This window comes from Vespa mandarinia, chromosome 14 (assembly GCF_050613455.1).
Source record: "Vespa mandarinia isolate Hongniang chromosome 14, ASM5061345v1, whole genome shotgun sequence".
NCBI classification, from domain to species: domain Eukaryota; kingdom Metazoa; phylum Arthropoda; class Insecta; order Hymenoptera; family Vespidae; genus Vespa; species Vespa mandarinia.
Genome location: NC_140823.1, coordinates 3,182,501 through 3,199,292, shown reverse-complemented (window position 1 = coordinate 3,199,292; position 16,792 = coordinate 3,182,501). Strand labels below are relative to the sequence as shown.

The window sequence follows — 16,792 nt, the reverse complement described above, 5'->3', positions numbered from 1 at the left end:
AAAAACATAATAAACGTACGTAATACCGATTTCCGGATCTCACCACATGGAGGTTGCTGCGTATGGAGATCCATCTTTAAATTTATTAAAAAAAAATAAAGTTTTATATTTGTAAAAACTCTTGATATAATATAGCATATAAGTCTATAATAAAACAGATAAAGACTTAATACAAAGTCATATAACATAATAGTTTGTTAAAATTCTATCTTTCTATATTAGTTAAAATTTAATTAAAATATCTTAACAATAAACTTGTTTGTATGCACTTATATATGAAAAGTAGCAGAAAGTATATGATAGTTGTTATGGAATGTGTCCACGTCCACAAATTAATTGAATACAATAAATAATAACATGAAAATATTCAAGGATGTTATTAATATAAAATAATATTAAATGTATTTATGTATAGAAATGTATGTATATATGAGAAGTATATGTATGCATATAATGGGTACATATGATTTGCGTATTCCATATGCAATTTGTTAGAATTAATATTTGTAAGATTGATAGATAACAGTTGTTGTTGAATGTGTCCAAATCCACAAATTAATTTAATGCTATGAATAATAAATTGGGCAAGATTCAAGAATATTATTAATATATAGAATAATATTAAAAGTGAATTTATGTATACAATAAAATACATTCATTATATATACATACATATAATATATACAATATAAATATGTATACATGATCTGTGTATTCATATATAAATGCTATTCATATATAAATGAATCTAATATGTTATAAAATATGATTAATAAATTTAATTAAACAGAGCTTATTGAATATATATATATATATAAGAATTAATTAATTATTGGTTTGCTTAACTTCTCATATATATATATATATAATGAGAAGTTAAGCAAACCAATAATTAACCTAGAAAGTATAATGTACGAACTGATCGGGACAACTGTACGTAAGTAAAGTACAAACACGTCTGAACCTGTAAGAACTACTACGTATCACGTTAGTAAAAAAGAGGGGAGAGTCATACCAAGGCTTAACTTTCGATCGTCCTTTGATTGTTTATGCGTACTTTTGCTGACACTTCTAGGTTCTCCGTATACACATTGTTTATACCTGTATATAAACATATATATATATATATATGTATGTATACATACACACATATATGAATATCGTATATAAGACGAAATAATATCGAACGCGATAAATTAATGAAAGATTATTAACGAGAGCATCGTTAAAAGACGAGAAAAGTATTTGTATCGCGAAAATAAAATTGGAAAATTCGAAAAATAAATATGACGCATTAGCTCCGTGGGAGATATCAAGACACCGATATTATTTTCGCATATATCTTTTAAACGAGACGATGCCATGACTTGCGAACATTTACACGTGGAAATCGCGTTTTCCGCAATCGATTGGCATATAAAATAAGAGCGTACATTAGAAAATGTATATTAATTACCTGTAATTAATGTGACGACGACGCTCCATTGCGACCTGTAGCACTCACGATTCCAAAATGGCGACGATATCACCGGTATGATTATACGACTCCTGGTGCGCATGCGCAAAATGTCATCGATATGATCCGCAAATATCGTAATTTTTCGATCTATTATACGAAAATATCGAAACATTAAAAATATGACATAGAAAGTTAAAAACTATCTAAATGGATGTTTTATTAATTAAAATATCGAAAATTAATCACTATAAATCGATACCCTATAGAAATAAGGTTTAAAATCATGAAAAATTTTGTAAGAAAAATATAGATGCTGACATATATTTTCCATATATCTTTTATTATTGACGTTATTACGACAAATTAATAATGTCAATCGTACAAATGTACATTTGGAAATCGATTAGTATATTGAAATATGATCTATGTTAGAAAATATATACTAATTACCTTTAATCGATATGACGACAAAGCTGTATTACGATCTTTACTACACGATGAATTCAAAAGAGCGTTGATTGGTTGCGTCAAACTACAGCGGGAATTTTAGATCACGTGATTATATATGAATTCATGTTTTCTATAATTAAAAAGTATTATTCATTACACTCATATTGATAATTTATTTATTATATATAGTATAATATTTATATTCAAAAGCAATATAAATTATTAATATGAGATAATGTAATAAAAATAAATAAATTATAATCATTTTAATAATTTATATATATATATTATACATACTTACAGATACTACATAAATTATTAATACTGTATACTATATTAACTCACTATATAAACTATTAATATAATTGTAATATAATCTAAAAAAAATTTTTAATCAGATAAAAATTAAAACATATATCTCTAAGAGAATTTTCAAAAATTAATATGAAAATTTGACAATTATTTTATAACAAATTATCACAAAACTGAACAAATTTGAATTTCGATTAAACAATTCATTTTTCTATGGAAATATATCGAGAAGAAGCTCGTAAGAAAGATATTCCCGTCTTCGATCCGCAATTGTGATCACTTCTTTCTTCTTTTCTCTTTCTCTCTCTCTTTTCTTTTTCTCTTTTCAATTTCATTACGTAACCTTTTAAGCTCCGTATTATGAAAACCAATCGTCTTTTTGTCTTTTCTTTTTTTTATGTTCACAGGTCTCCTTCTTCTCAACGAGTCCAGAACTTTCGAACAAGCAACGTTTCGAGTATTTCACCAGAACAATACCAAGTGATCATTATCAGGTCAAGGCCATGGTAGACATCGTTTTAAAAATGGGATGGAGTTATGTGTCCATCATATACGAGGAGAGTAATTATGGAATCAAAGTAAGTAATTTCTTATTTGATAAATTTACGAAATATTAAAACAGATAAAAAAAGAAAAATATGTCATTTTGAGACAAGGAGAAGGATGAAGTTATTCCCTTTTTTTTATTTCTTTTTTATATTTGAATAAATCACTCACGATATATTCGCTAGAATCTATTGAAAGATTTCGTTCTACCAGTAATGTAATTCTCTTTTATCTTTATATAAAAAAAAAAAAGTACTTTCGAAAAAAATAAAAATAAAGAGAAAATGAATAACGAACGATGTAAAAGTTCCCAAAGGTATTAATGAACTTCTCGTGTTGCATTCAATAGATGAAAAAAATCTTGATCAGGATATAAATTAAAATCGATTACATGAAAATTTCAAGATTCTTGATGCTTTGCAAATTTATTGTCAAGTAATCAGAAATATGGAGAATTTAATTTTATGTTATAAACGATGTATGTGTGTGTCTTTCTGTCTGTCTACGTGTGTGTGTGTCTACGTGCATAAAAACTCGCCGTTATTTTCTATAATATTATTTATTAAATGCTACCTATATAAAGAATGTTAAATTACAATAAGTGAAGCATGAGTAAATAAAATCGAAATTTGAACGTGAATGTAACATGTCATATACAGACATTAAAATCCAATAATTGAGAATAGAACGAAATAAAAGAGATGAACTTTTGTGAGATAGTACTTTTGTCATAAACCAATACGTAAATGCAGCCCGTTTTTCTCTCTATCCATTTTCATTGTACCGATACACGTACCGAGTTCTCAAAGGTAGCGCGTTTGTCAAAATGAAATAATGCTCTGCGCTCAATGAAGGCCATGTAAAAAAGAATTTTAAATATACCAACGAGGAATTCATCAATCTTTCTCCATCAGAATGTTCGTTAAACAAAATTATTATGTTTAAACCATGATATCCTTCTGTTTTTCCGTTGAAAAGCGTTTTTCACTATTCAAAGCGAATGAGATCTCGAAATAGGTCATAGAAATCGCTTTCACCAAACCTTTACCTTCGACGAGTATTAGAAAATCTTTTCAAATTTAATTTACTCTCTCTTTTTATCTACCTATCTATCTATCTATTCATCTGCCTATTTATCCATCTATCTATCTCTCATTTTCTTCTTATCTATTTTTCATATTCATGAATTTCTAAAAGATCATATTCAAAAATTAATATTACGTTGACATCAACTCCTAATAAGTTCTATTATTCGTCTTCTAAAATCTCGTAAATTTAATATCGATTTGCAAAGATCCCTGATACATATATATATATATATATATATATATATATATGTAATAGATAAATTAGATAACTATATAAGACAGCATCACAAATAACCTCGCTATAAATATATCAAGCAATATTGAAACTTGGCGCAGGAAGACTGACAGGTGCAAGGGTGGTTTTGACATCGTTCTAGGATCTCTCAGGTATAACACGGAAATAACGTTATTGAAGATGCAAACAGATTATCTATAGATAATTGCTTATTATTGAAAACAACGACTAGCTTAATAATCATATATAACTGCGATACTATATATACGTTGTGGTTTTATAATGTAAATAACGTAACTAAATCACTACCAACGAAGATTATAAATTTACATAGATATACATATATACATACATTGCATGTAACATTCGCAAGAATAAAAATAGATATTATAATGGTAATTACAAATTAATGTTATTTCGTGAAATAGAAAATAAGTTCGAAGACCGATATAATCAGACTTTCTGGATTATCTCTACTCGATGAACTTTTAATTGGAGAATTCCGTGAATAAATTCAATGAACGAACTACAAAAGTAAAGCTAATTAAAGAACTCTGTAGGGTTGGTATATCTAATCAACGCCATCGAATTTTCGATGAAAAAAGAAACGAGAAAGAAATAAATATAAGGTATATTGAAATAAACTATAATTCTAATAAGATAAACAAGAGAGTATGCACATATAGACTTTGAAATATACATTCAAAACTTTGTCCGCACGGAACATTTCAATTTAGTTTCATATAAACGATAACTTTTAACTGCGTTAAGAAAATTAGTTGACTTTAGTTTCTCACTTGCTCCAATTAAAAATTATTATTCTGTATGTGTTCGCTATTAAAATAAACATAACCGATAAAAATATTCAGGAAGAGAATATATATACATATAACTATATGTATGTATCTATGTATGTATATTAATATTTTATCTCCTATCCTTCTCATATTTTACTTTGAATATTTTTCTTGTCCGGTCGAAACGATAAGAAACGTAAAGAGCATACTATAAAAAGTTTTACATTAAAAACTTTATATATATATATATATATCTTTGATAATGATAATAAAATATATACGTAGTGTTTTTCGAATTAAAAAATAATTGAATAAATGATCTAAAAAAAGGAAAAAAAAAAAAGGAAAGAAAAATATAACAAATTTGTAAAGTTGATATGCATAAAATTAATAGGATCATATTTATTTGTATATTATCTACGGTCCAAAAAAAAACGACTAAATTGTATAAAAGTTAAAAACAAATTAATTTCGTAAAAAAGCGCTTTGTTATTTAATTCTCACAAAAAAAAAACTCTCATACATTTTAGAGATTATACGAGCCGGTGATTATGAAAGTGATCTGGATCATTTTTTTTTACTTTTTATACACTTCACTATAATTTTATCTTACTATGATTTTATGCACGTATCGATTGTTAAAAATTATCAATCTCGAAGAATCACTTTTTTGAAAAAATTAATTTATCGAAAGATTTATTATGTATATACGATAAATTGACGAGATACGAGATTAGAAAATATTGAAAAAATCGATTCTATTATAACGATATAATTCGATTATGTAGATGAATAGAAAACTTTTTTCCCATTAAAATGGTATTTCTGTCATCTCTCTACGACTTTCCGTTGCCAAGATATTGCCATCGAAAGATTTTCATTCATAATACGTAACATATGTACGTAGTACTACTAGTAGTACTGCTTACAGCTGTTTAAATCAATGAAATTCCAAGAATTTATATAGGTCACTACGTTTTCCAAGAAATTTTGTAGGCCAGTGGGTCAATAAATATTAATTATTTGCATTGTAATATCTCTGAAACTAAAAGTCGTAGAGATTTGAAACAAATATCATTGTAAAGGGGATTTTTTAGACAATTTTTTCAGCCTATTGTTATTAACAAATATTGTTATAAACAATTTGTTATAAAAAATTCCATGAATGAATTTTTTTTTAATTTTACATAAAATGAATACTAAGGTATGTGTACACACATATATGAATCAATTGTTTAACAATTTGTTATAAACAATTTGTTATAAACAATTTGAAGAAGTAATTTCTTATAAATTGATAACGAATAATCTTTATAGATGTACATAGATACATGTATTTGCATATATTTAATAATTTTTTTATAAACAATTTATTACAAACAATTTTTATTGCAAATTAATTTTTTATAATTTGCCATCAAATGATCAATGTAGGTATATATAAATGCATAATTGATAATATCTTCTAAACAATTTGTTAGAAAATATTTGTTATAAGCCATTTGTTATAAATTATTTGTTATAAATAATTTATTGTAAATGATTAATTTTCTATAAGTTGATGTCAAAATCAACGTACGTAAAAATATGTAAAAATACATTTATTTAACAGTTTGTTATTAATATTTATAAACAAACTTTTATGATGTAACGATACATGATACATTCTAATTTGTTAGAGACAAATTATTTCCGGTAACGAGAGTATACTTAATAAAATAAAAATATTCAAGTGAATTGAGAATGACATTTAAATTTTATAATTTGTTCCACTTTTACTACTTAAATTAATATTTCTTAACTGATATTAACCTAATGCATGTCTTTTACCTTATATGGCTTAGAATTATTCACTTTATGTCACTTACATGATCACCAACTCATAGAAGCTTAACGATAATTTTCATTAGCAAGTGCATAATACGTGCGAAAAGTGTGATAATATTAAAGTATTATTTTTTATGACCTATAAACGACAAAAACATATGTCAATGTGTATTTAGTATAAATTCCAACGAGCAATGTGCTAACGAGGCAATAATTATTATTATTACAGTGGCATTACCACCGATATCGATAGTTGTCCAGATCATAAAGTTAATAATTAGAAAAGCTTGGGAAACAATAGCATGCCACAATGTTACCTGTTATCCTACTCGATTCTGAACACTCTCTGGGGAAGAACAAAAGCTTGGTGGTGTGAATGAATATCGATCCATGTTAACGAATAACGTTATCGGCTAATGATGTGATTTATGTAGCTCTTCGAAACATAGTGGAAATCGATGCTCTTGATCTTTAATTATATCCAATTTATAACATCATATACAGATAAATAACATCAAATACAAATGTTATTGTAATATTATTTTTTACATATATATATAAATATGTATACACACGCAGCAATTTATTAAAAAATTTACAATTTATCAATCATTTTATTTGACAAGTAAAAGATGTATTAATCAATTGAAATTAAGGTCAACCGCATGACCGCCGATAACATACAAAAGCTTTTCGGTCTAATAAATATTCATCGAAGTTCTCATAAGGAGGGTTAGAAATTACAAGTTTCCTTCATCTCTCCGATCTTTAAATTTTCTCTCTCTCTCTCTCTCTCTCTCTCACTCTCTTTATATCTCTCTCTTTCTTTGAAATGAAAATTGCTCCCCTTTGTCCCATCCTTTCAATCTATTCTAGGTTATCCTATCGACAATAACGAAGAAGGATTATCTTCGATAATGCGAAATTGGCGTTCGTATTCTCGACAAAATCCTTCCATTCATAAGTTCCCAAGTAGGAAAATGAAATACATTGCAGTTGTATATAGGTACCTATATATGCTACAAACTTTCAAAATAAATAATGCAATAAAATATGCATTACAATTTTCGAATAACTAAAGAATGAAAATAAAACAATTTAATGATATAAGTGCCATCGTAAGTAAAGAGTTAATTTTATTAAATGTCATTCCTAAATAATTTTCATTTAATTATAATAAATTCCTTATTGATAAGAATACTAATTTATGGATCTATTCATAATTAGATAATTGTCGTTTTTTAATACGATAATAAATTCTTTATTAACAACGACACTTATTTCTAATGATTTAGAATGATTACGAAGAATAAAAAAACAGGTGATAAAATTTAGAAAATAATTACCAGAATTCAAGTAATTTGTTATGTCATCGATAAACATAAATCATCGATAAGCATTATCATGATCGTAAGGAACATAATTCGTGCATATCCAAGGACATATTATAGCGTAGTAAGTTACGATGGGTAAAAACCTGAATGTAATGTGGTTGTAAAATATGTAGGTACACGTATATAAACGGGCTTTCCTGTTTGGTACTACTTGTAATTTATCACGAAACGTCGCTCGCTTCGCTAAGGAAAGACAATAAACAGAGACTCCTCGTAGGTAAGAAATGAATGAGAAGAAGGAAAAGGGTAAACGAGGAGAATAGAGACCACTGACCCAGATATTGGGCACTCATTGATTTATGCACGCCGCTTTTCCACTCGCTTAAGCAGACATCCGTGTCCTAGCTTAGAAAACGCCCAGAATACACTCGATTTCGTTCGATCGATTATAAGAAATAGAAAAAAAGAAGAAAAAGCATGGTTCCCACTTTTGAAAAATTCTTCTCGTCATTATAAGCTCCAATTCTTCCAATCGATTTTTCTTATTCGTTCGAGAATGTTTAATCAAACATACATGTATGTATATATAGATCTACGTTCATTAACGCAAAATAAAAACTGAATTTTGACGAAATAATTTCTTTTGTTCGATCGAAATGAAGAAGAAAAAAAAAAAGAAAAAAAAAAAAAAGAAGAAAAAAAAAATTCAAGAATTTTATTTGGATCAATATCACTTATTTAACGCCATATATTATCGTTAAATGTGAAGAAATTTTCTTACGCAATCGCGGAAACTACAATATTATGAAAAATAAGAGAAAGAAAAAATGAAAAAAGAAAAAAGAGAAAAAAGAAATCGTGGAAATTCATGAGGAGTTAAGTCTAACCATAATATTTTCGCACTTTTTGTTCCCAAAGGACTCAGGGACTATGTTTTATCGAGAAATTTTAAAAAGAATAATTTTTGGAATGTTTCATGCTTTTAAGTGAACCCTCTTCTATATATAATACTTTACGTTTATTCATTCGTTGTGTACTTCGTCTTGTGTGACCTTCCCTTTTCTTATTAAAAAAGAAAAATATGTCGTTATATACATATATAAATAAAAATACGAAAAAAAAAAAAAATAAGGTACATTAGATAAGGTAAGAAATTTTTCTATATTATACGAGAAAATCTTCATGAAAGTAATTCAAGATACATGGGAAAAAAGACAACTTTCGAATGCGCAACATCACTTGTTGCATTTAAGTAACCATAAAAAAAAATAGAGTACCGGTTTTACACTGTAAGGAATAATACTGCTGCATTTTAAAAGCATTTTAAAAGAAAAATAACTTGCACCAACGGAATAAAAAGGACGGTACTTGCGCAAAAGTAATTCACATAAAAAGAAAACGAATAAAATGAAGAGAAAGAGAGAAAGAGACTGAGAGAGAGAGAGAGAGAGAGAGAGAGAGAGAGAGAGAAGGATTCCTAAACTTCGTCGAAATTTCATGAAATGCATCGACTTAAAAATACTAATATTTTATATATCATTAGCTGACTTCATACTTCGACACTTTTACTTTTATAAAATTCAATTCTCTTCAATTATATTTGAATTTAAAACCATCAATCTTTGTTCGTAAATATAACGAAATCTTTTCATGTTTTTTTTTCTTTTTGGAAAAAAATCAAAATATTAGATATTCCTTTGTTCACTGTTCCATATTTCTATGTACGTGTATACACGCCAAGCTCTTTGCATTTCTTCTTTCTCTAATTATGATTATAAAGGAAGAATATATAAGAATATATAATCTAAATTTTCTACATAAAAAAAAAAAAAAGAAAAAAGTTTTATCGTAAAAAATGTCATTTCTTTCTTTACAGGCTTTCGAGGAACTTGAGGAATTATTAACGAAGAACGACATTTGCATTGCAGTTAAAGAGAAATTAGTTAAAGATTCTGGAGTGGCAGAAGAAACGGCTTATGATAATATTGTTCTTAAATTATTGACCAAACCACGTGCTAAAGGTAAGAAAATTAATTTACTTAAAATATGAAAATAATTTATCATTTATTTGCAGAATTAAGTAATTGAATTCCATTGTTATATGAGATAAAAAAATTAACAATATTAGATTGGTTAATAAATAGTGTATATGTCAAAATTTGTATTATTTTATATTTAATAAATAAACAACACTGTATCCTTATTTTTTATCAAAAATTCCAACATTACTTATCGACCAACCTAATATTATATTATAGCTAATAATTAATATCGAAATATTCCATATTTTATACCGAATATATTCAATATTATTTAATTAAAAATTTCGACATTACTTATTGACTAATTTAATATAGTACAACGTTTAATAAAAAATTAATATAATATGTAAAATAAAAACTCGTAAGTAGGTCGAGGTATATATATATATATATATATATATATATATAAAATATCTTATTGTCAACATAAATGAAATTCTTTGCTCTGATAAGAATAGGATAATATAAAAAATATGTGCATGTACGAAATATATCGTGAATCACACACAAATAAAATAGAAATAAAATTCTATTGCGTCGTAGAAAAAAAAAAAAGAAAGAGGAATCATTCAGTATCTATAAAAATCTACTCAATTATACTCGATGTTCGTATATATAAAGACGAAATTACAATGAGCCCAGAAGGAAGGGAGACTAGTTTTAAACAACTTTCACGTACGATTTTCCTCTCTCCTTTGATTGCAACTCCTTGAAATTCAACTTCTATCTCGTCATGGTTGGTTCCATAAATGAGACAAACACGAAAGTTTGCTGTTAAAAATAGATGTTATTCCTTAATTTAGAAAATCAACTGAAATATTACGTTTTCCTAGAAATAAGAAAATGAAATTCTCTCTTCACTTCCTTCATTTTATGTGAAAATATTATATCGGAATAAATTCAATTCGATAATTAATCTCATTAGATTGTAACTCGTATTTTATAAAAGCGAATGTATATCATCCACTGCGCATAAATTAAAAGATATAAAACCAGATGCATTATAACTTTAGGAAATGCGAAAGACTATAATTTTCAATTTTCGCAATACTGAACGGATAGAGAAGCCGAAAAAAAAAAGGAAATAAAAATAAAATAGACTAATGGAGAGAAAAGATATCACAAGGATGAGCCTGTGTAAAAATGACTTTTTTACGGAAATAAATTGCTTCGCGTACTACCCCATTGCACCCTGTACATAAGTAAAATGAATATAACGCGTATTAATACCTGCTAGGGGGAAAAAAGGGATAAAACGTTTTTCAAGCGGTCGTTGTAATGAAAAAATGTAATGAAAAAATGAATGCAGTAAATAATATCAATATAATTATTATACATTTAAGTATTATTTCGATATTATCGATATTCACGCATTAATAAATAATGCGTGAATATCGAAATAAAAGCATGTATTTTCACATTAATTATAGAAACAATACATTTGAGTTGTTTGACAAAAATATATCTTTTACGAATATTTTGAAAAATTCAATATACGATATATACAAAATGCAAATGTTTAAACGGGAATTTAGTCGCTCGATATAAAAGAAAAAAAAAAAAAATAAGAAAATTGTAAAAAGCACATAGGAATGTTAATTTTCAAGCTCTAGTAATTCTGGTATATTGCGCTGTATAAATAAGATATATGAGGTATTTTAAAATTGGCTCGTGTATTCCATAAAGTAGAGGGTTCGTTCCTACATTGATGACGGCTCTGTTAACCAACAGGATCGATTCCCACTGGAATTTAAGCAATGAAGGATCATCCCGTATATATTTTACGAAGAATACTTTCGCTTTTCCTTTTCTTTTTTCTTTTTTAACATCTCTTTTAATTAATTATTAACGCTATGCATTTAAACTTCGTAGAAAATAATCCGATAAATGAAAATTCGATACGTGTAAACTATTACTAAAATGAGATAGGCAGACTCGAGCAAATTTAATTCGTGTTAAAAAGATAATAAAGTTATTAAATTCAAACTACAACTATATTAACTACACTACATGCAATATAACATTTAAAACTTAATAAAATTATAAAATTGATTATTATAAACTTCAGCAAGAAACCAACAAAGCCGCGTATAAATCTTAACTCTATTTATAACTCTTACCAATTATATTTTACAACTTGACTCAAGATAACATAAGTTATAACAAAGTTCAATAAGAAATCAATAAGAGAAGATCTTAAATAAGATCTTAAATAACGATATAAAAAAATGACAACATATAAATTATTACGAACTGTAGGAAGAAATCGACAAGGCAATGTATGCGGACGATTAGATCTTAGAAAAAAAAAAAAGAAAAAAGAAAACAAAAAAAAAACAAAAAAAGAAACCCAAAAAAATACAAAAAAAAATATGTTCCTTTTATAACAGGTTGTATAATATTTGGATCGGACCAAGAAGTAGCAGGAGTTATGAGAGCTGTCAGACGTTGTAACGCGACTGGTGCGTTTTCTTGGATAGGCAGCGATGGATGGAGCGCACGAGGTTTGGTAAGCAATGGTAATGAAGCAGAAGTTGAAGGTACACTGTCAGTTCAACCCCAAGCGAATCCTGTCAGGGGTTTCGAGGAATACTTCCTAAATCTCACTGTCGAGAACAACAGGAGAAACCCCTGGTTTGTTGGTAAGTGAAAGTTAGGCAGGTATATCCCTCGTCAAACATTTCCCGGCAACTCCTTAAAACGAAATAGCTTTACGTGCTACCACGCTATGTACCTAGGTATTCATCCATCGTTTCGTTCCTTTTCGTGCTACGTGATACGGCTGCGTGACGTATACCGCACAGTTTTAATTAACGAACACTTCCTCCTCTTTGATCTCTTTCTTTCTCCCTCTCTCTCTCTCTCTCTCTCTCTCTCTCTCTCTCTCTCTCTCTCTCTCTCTCTCTCTCTCTCTCTTTGCCCCCTCTCCTTTCTCGCAAATCATTCATCTTTATCATCATTTTATAATATCATTATTATTCTCTATCAACTTTTTATATACCAATTTCAATCTCTTATTTTGTTGTTTATTTTTCTTAATATCTGGACCATGTGTGTCAATGAAAGAAGAGTACGTGTATTTAATAAGAGAGTAAATAATTTGTTTATGTCAAATTGGCCAATAAGGATGATAATTTTTACTTCTTTTTCTTTTTTTTTTTTTTTTTTTTTTATATCGAAGCAAATAATATTGTGTTCGATATTTTTTGTCACAAATTCAAAAATTACTTACTGATAAACGAAATGTTATATACAGATAATTATATACTTGTAAATCGATCAATCCTTTATCTTTCTCTTTCTTTTTCCTTTTGTAAATAATAAAAAGACATTTTATAAAATTTCCTTTTAACGTTTCAGAATTTTGGGAAGATCACTTTCAATGCCGTTATCCGAACTCTTCTTTGACACCATACAATAAGAAATACACGAATATTTGTAACACCCAGGAACGACTTACCAAAGAGAACACAGTCTTCGAGGATCAATTGCAATTCGTATCGGACGCAGTAATGGCCTTTGCCTATGCATTTCGGTACGATTAAACAAAATTGATTAATTAAATATGACAGGAAACGATTAAAAAGAAAAAAAAATTATTATCCTATTTCACAGAGACATGCATACAAAATATTGCGGTAATAAAGTTGGATTGTGTGATGAAATGAAACCAACCGAAGGAGAACAGCTTTTAAAGTATCTACGCAAAGTGGATTTCGAAGGTGAGTTAGTTTCCTAAAAGCATTGCATTCCTAAAAGGAATGCACAATGAATACAGACATACGTTGAATCGACGAATAATTAATATTAGAACGTTCAATATTTTATATCTAAATAAACAATATAAATTATTAATATATTGTAGTATTCAGTTGGTAAATAAATAAGTGTCGATATTTTAAATAAAATATGATTTAAATAAAATATAATTTTATTTATTTCAATATAATTTCAATATTATTAATTTATTTGGCCGATCTAATATAACAAAACGAAAAACAATTATTATGAATTCTTTTATATATCCTTCGAATGTCTATTTTTTCAAAGGTTTGAGCGGTGATAAATTTCGATTCGATAAGAATGGTGATGGACCGGCAAGATATAACATTATACACTTCAAACAAACCGAACCTGGTGTCTACAAGTGGATACGCGTTGGCAAATATCTCGAGGGAGTACTACATTTAAACATGTCTAGTAAGCTACCATTGCAAAGGATTCCAGAGAACATTCTCAATTTGCTATCCCTTTAGGAACACCGTACACATTGGATACAGTGTGCTCGTTCATGTATTTGTTCCAGTGGTTCAATTTAAGCTGGGACACAATCAAACACCTGAAAGCGTTTGTTCCTTGCCATGTGAAGTAGGCCAAGCGAAAAAATATGTCGAGGGTGAAAGTTGCTGTTGGCACTGTTTTAATTGTTCTCAATATCAGGTAGTCCGATATTTATAACGAAAAAGAAAAAAAAAAAAAAACAAAAATAAAAAAGCAAACAGAAGAAAAGAACTATTATAAAAATTCTATCTTAAATTATTTTCCTACAAATGTATCTAAATAATTATAAAATCAATCGTACCGATGTAATGTGAAAAGAGTTAAAAATTGTAAATTAATTCTATTCGTATGTTTTAAACAGATAAGACATCCAAACGATGAAACACAATGTAAGAATTGTGAACAAGGAACGGTACCAGACGAAACTCATTCTACTTGCAGCAAAATACCCGAAGAATTTTTAAGACTCGAAAGTGGATGGGCCATTGGTGCTATGTCTTTCTCCTCTGTTGGAATACTAGTAAATATTTATCTTTTCATTAAAAATCAAAAATAGTTCATTGATAAAATATTTATCGTAGTTGTATCTATATCCGAGTATCAACATAATCAATAACATATTATTATAACATGTTTTTGCAATAAAATATGTAACAAAAATAAGTTTCAAAGGTCAAATAAATAGTTCGAAAAGGGTGTTAAATATTTTTTTCTGTTTCTTTCTTTTTTTTCTTTTCTTTTTTTTTTTTATTTTTTTTTTTTTGGAATTTCTTAGGTGACTTTATTCGTCTGCGGTGTATTCCTAAAACATAACGACACCCCTGTCGTTCGTGCTTCCGGTCGAGAACTTTCTTACGTCCTTCTCACTGGTATCTTACTCTGCTATCTGGTCACGTTTGCTCTAGTACTCAGACCTACCAATCTTGTTTGCAGTATTCAAAGGTAAGTTAACTTCGACGCATCTTTCCGATGCTATCCGACATATGTATATACATAGCTTTCAAATGTACATGTAAGATCTTTCATTCGGACATAGATAGATCTTCTATCTAACCAAATCATTTCCTACAGATTCGGTGCTGGATTTTGCTTTACCGTAGTTTATGCAGCACTTTTGACAAAAACAAATCGAATATCAAGAATTTTTAACGCTGGAAAACACAGTGCCAAGAGACCGTCATTTATATCACCAAGATCTCAATTGTTCATTTGTTCCGGTTTAGTAGCGGTACAGATACTTATTAACGGTGTATGGATTGTTATCGATCCAGCTAAAGCGATGCATCATTATCCTACTAAAGAGGATAATTTGCTTGTTTGCAATAGCTATATCGATGCTAGCTATATGATTGCCTTTGCATATCCTATTATGCTGATAGTTGTTTGCACCATTTATGCGGTACTCACGAGAAAAATTCCTGAAGCTTTTAACGAAAGTAAATATATTGGTAAGTAAGCGATGATTATCTAGAAGAAATACAGATAAACATATAAATTATTCAATTAGATATTACGTGTAAGCTTTTTAATTTAAATAAATACAAATTTGTGAGGATGTTTATTAAGAAATATTTATTATTATTATTAATCATATTTTAAAACATGCATATATATATATATATATATATATATATATATATAATATTAATTTTTCAATTAGACATTATGTGTAAGCTCGTTTATTTTTATTATTATTATTGTTATTATTATTATTTCTTAAAGCACACACAAGATAGATTAGAGTTAACACAGTTTATATAATAAATGAAATATAAATAACATAATAATCATTTAATTAGGCTTTACTATGTACACTACCTGTGTTATATGGCTAGCCTTTGTTCCACTTTATTTTGGTACTGGTAATCATGTCGCATTGAGGATCACTTCGATGTCGGTGACCATCAGTCTCTCTGCTACGGTGACAATTGCATGTCTGTTCACACCAAAGGTAAACAAAAAAAAAAATATATATATATATACATATATATAATTTCTAAAAGTATCGTTAAATAAATTGATCAAATTGATTTATATAAAATTTCTTAATTACAGTTATATATTATTTTAATTCGACCGGAGAGAAACGTTCGACAGAATATAATGCCATCAAGACCTTACAATACTACCAAAAGCTCAGCTGTAACTGGTACAAATGCTTCGAGCATGATGGCTCCTGTTACATTAACCGCTGTGACTTGTGATCAAAACAAAGCCGTTAAGAAACATATCATCAAAACTATGGATTGTTCTACGCAAAGCGAATGTAAACATCCATTGTTTATATTTTCCTATCTATACAAATATATATTTTATTTATAAGATTCTTTTTATATCAATGCAAATGAAATATAAATTCTTTTCAAATTAAATAATTTATACATGTACGCACACATACACACACACGCGCGCACACACACA

The 16,792-nt window shown here is 27.9% G+C and overlaps 2 protein-coding genes across 5 annotated transcripts in view; one reads left to right on the top strand and one right to left on the bottom strand.

Annotated features, from left to right (window-relative positions):
* Nucleotides 1-16,792, top strand: part of Glurb (metabotropic glutamate receptor B) — a 156,619-nt gene that overhangs the window by 139,108 nt on the left and 719 nt on the right. For all 3 annotated transcript variants that reach the window (XM_035862138.2, XM_085661190.1, XM_085661189.1), the window contains exons 4-15: nt 2,629-2,799; nt 9,925-10,069; nt 12,481-12,732; nt 13,451-13,625; nt 13,706-13,812; nt 14,141-14,290; nt 14,397-14,530; nt 14,733-14,891; nt 15,147-15,313; nt 15,443-15,819; nt 16,171-16,322; nt 16,427-16,637. In XM_035862138.2, coding sequence (XP_035718031.2) covers nt 2,629-2,799; nt 9,925-10,069; nt 12,481-12,732; nt 13,451-13,625; nt 13,706-13,812; nt 14,141-14,290; nt 14,397-14,530; nt 14,733-14,891; nt 15,147-15,313; nt 15,443-15,819; nt 16,171-16,322; nt 16,427-16,637 — 2,200 coding nt within the window. The remainder of the gene's footprint in view (nt 1-2,628; nt 2,800-9,924; nt 10,070-12,480; nt 12,733-13,450; nt 13,626-13,705; nt 13,813-14,140; nt 14,291-14,396; nt 14,531-14,732; nt 14,892-15,146; nt 15,314-15,442; nt 15,820-16,170; nt 16,323-16,426; nt 16,638-16,792) is intronic.
* The window catches only part of CSN7 (COP9 signalosome subunit 7), a 7,595-nt gene continuing 6,515 nt past the window's right edge, over nt 15,713-16,792 (bottom strand). The window contains exons 4-5 of one of the 2 annotated variants that reach the window (XR_004837683.2): nt 16,190-16,307; nt 15,713-15,838 (exon numbers count right to left, since the gene is read on the bottom strand). Coding sequence is in view for 1 of the 2 variants with exons in the window: in XM_035862147.2 (XP_035718040.1) it covers nt 16,288-16,307 (20 nt within the window). In the remaining variant the exon portion in view is untranslated. Of the gene's footprint in view, nt 15,839-16,035; nt 16,308-16,792 lie in introns of those variants that run through there. The other variant, XM_035862147.2, reaches the window with a different exon arrangement.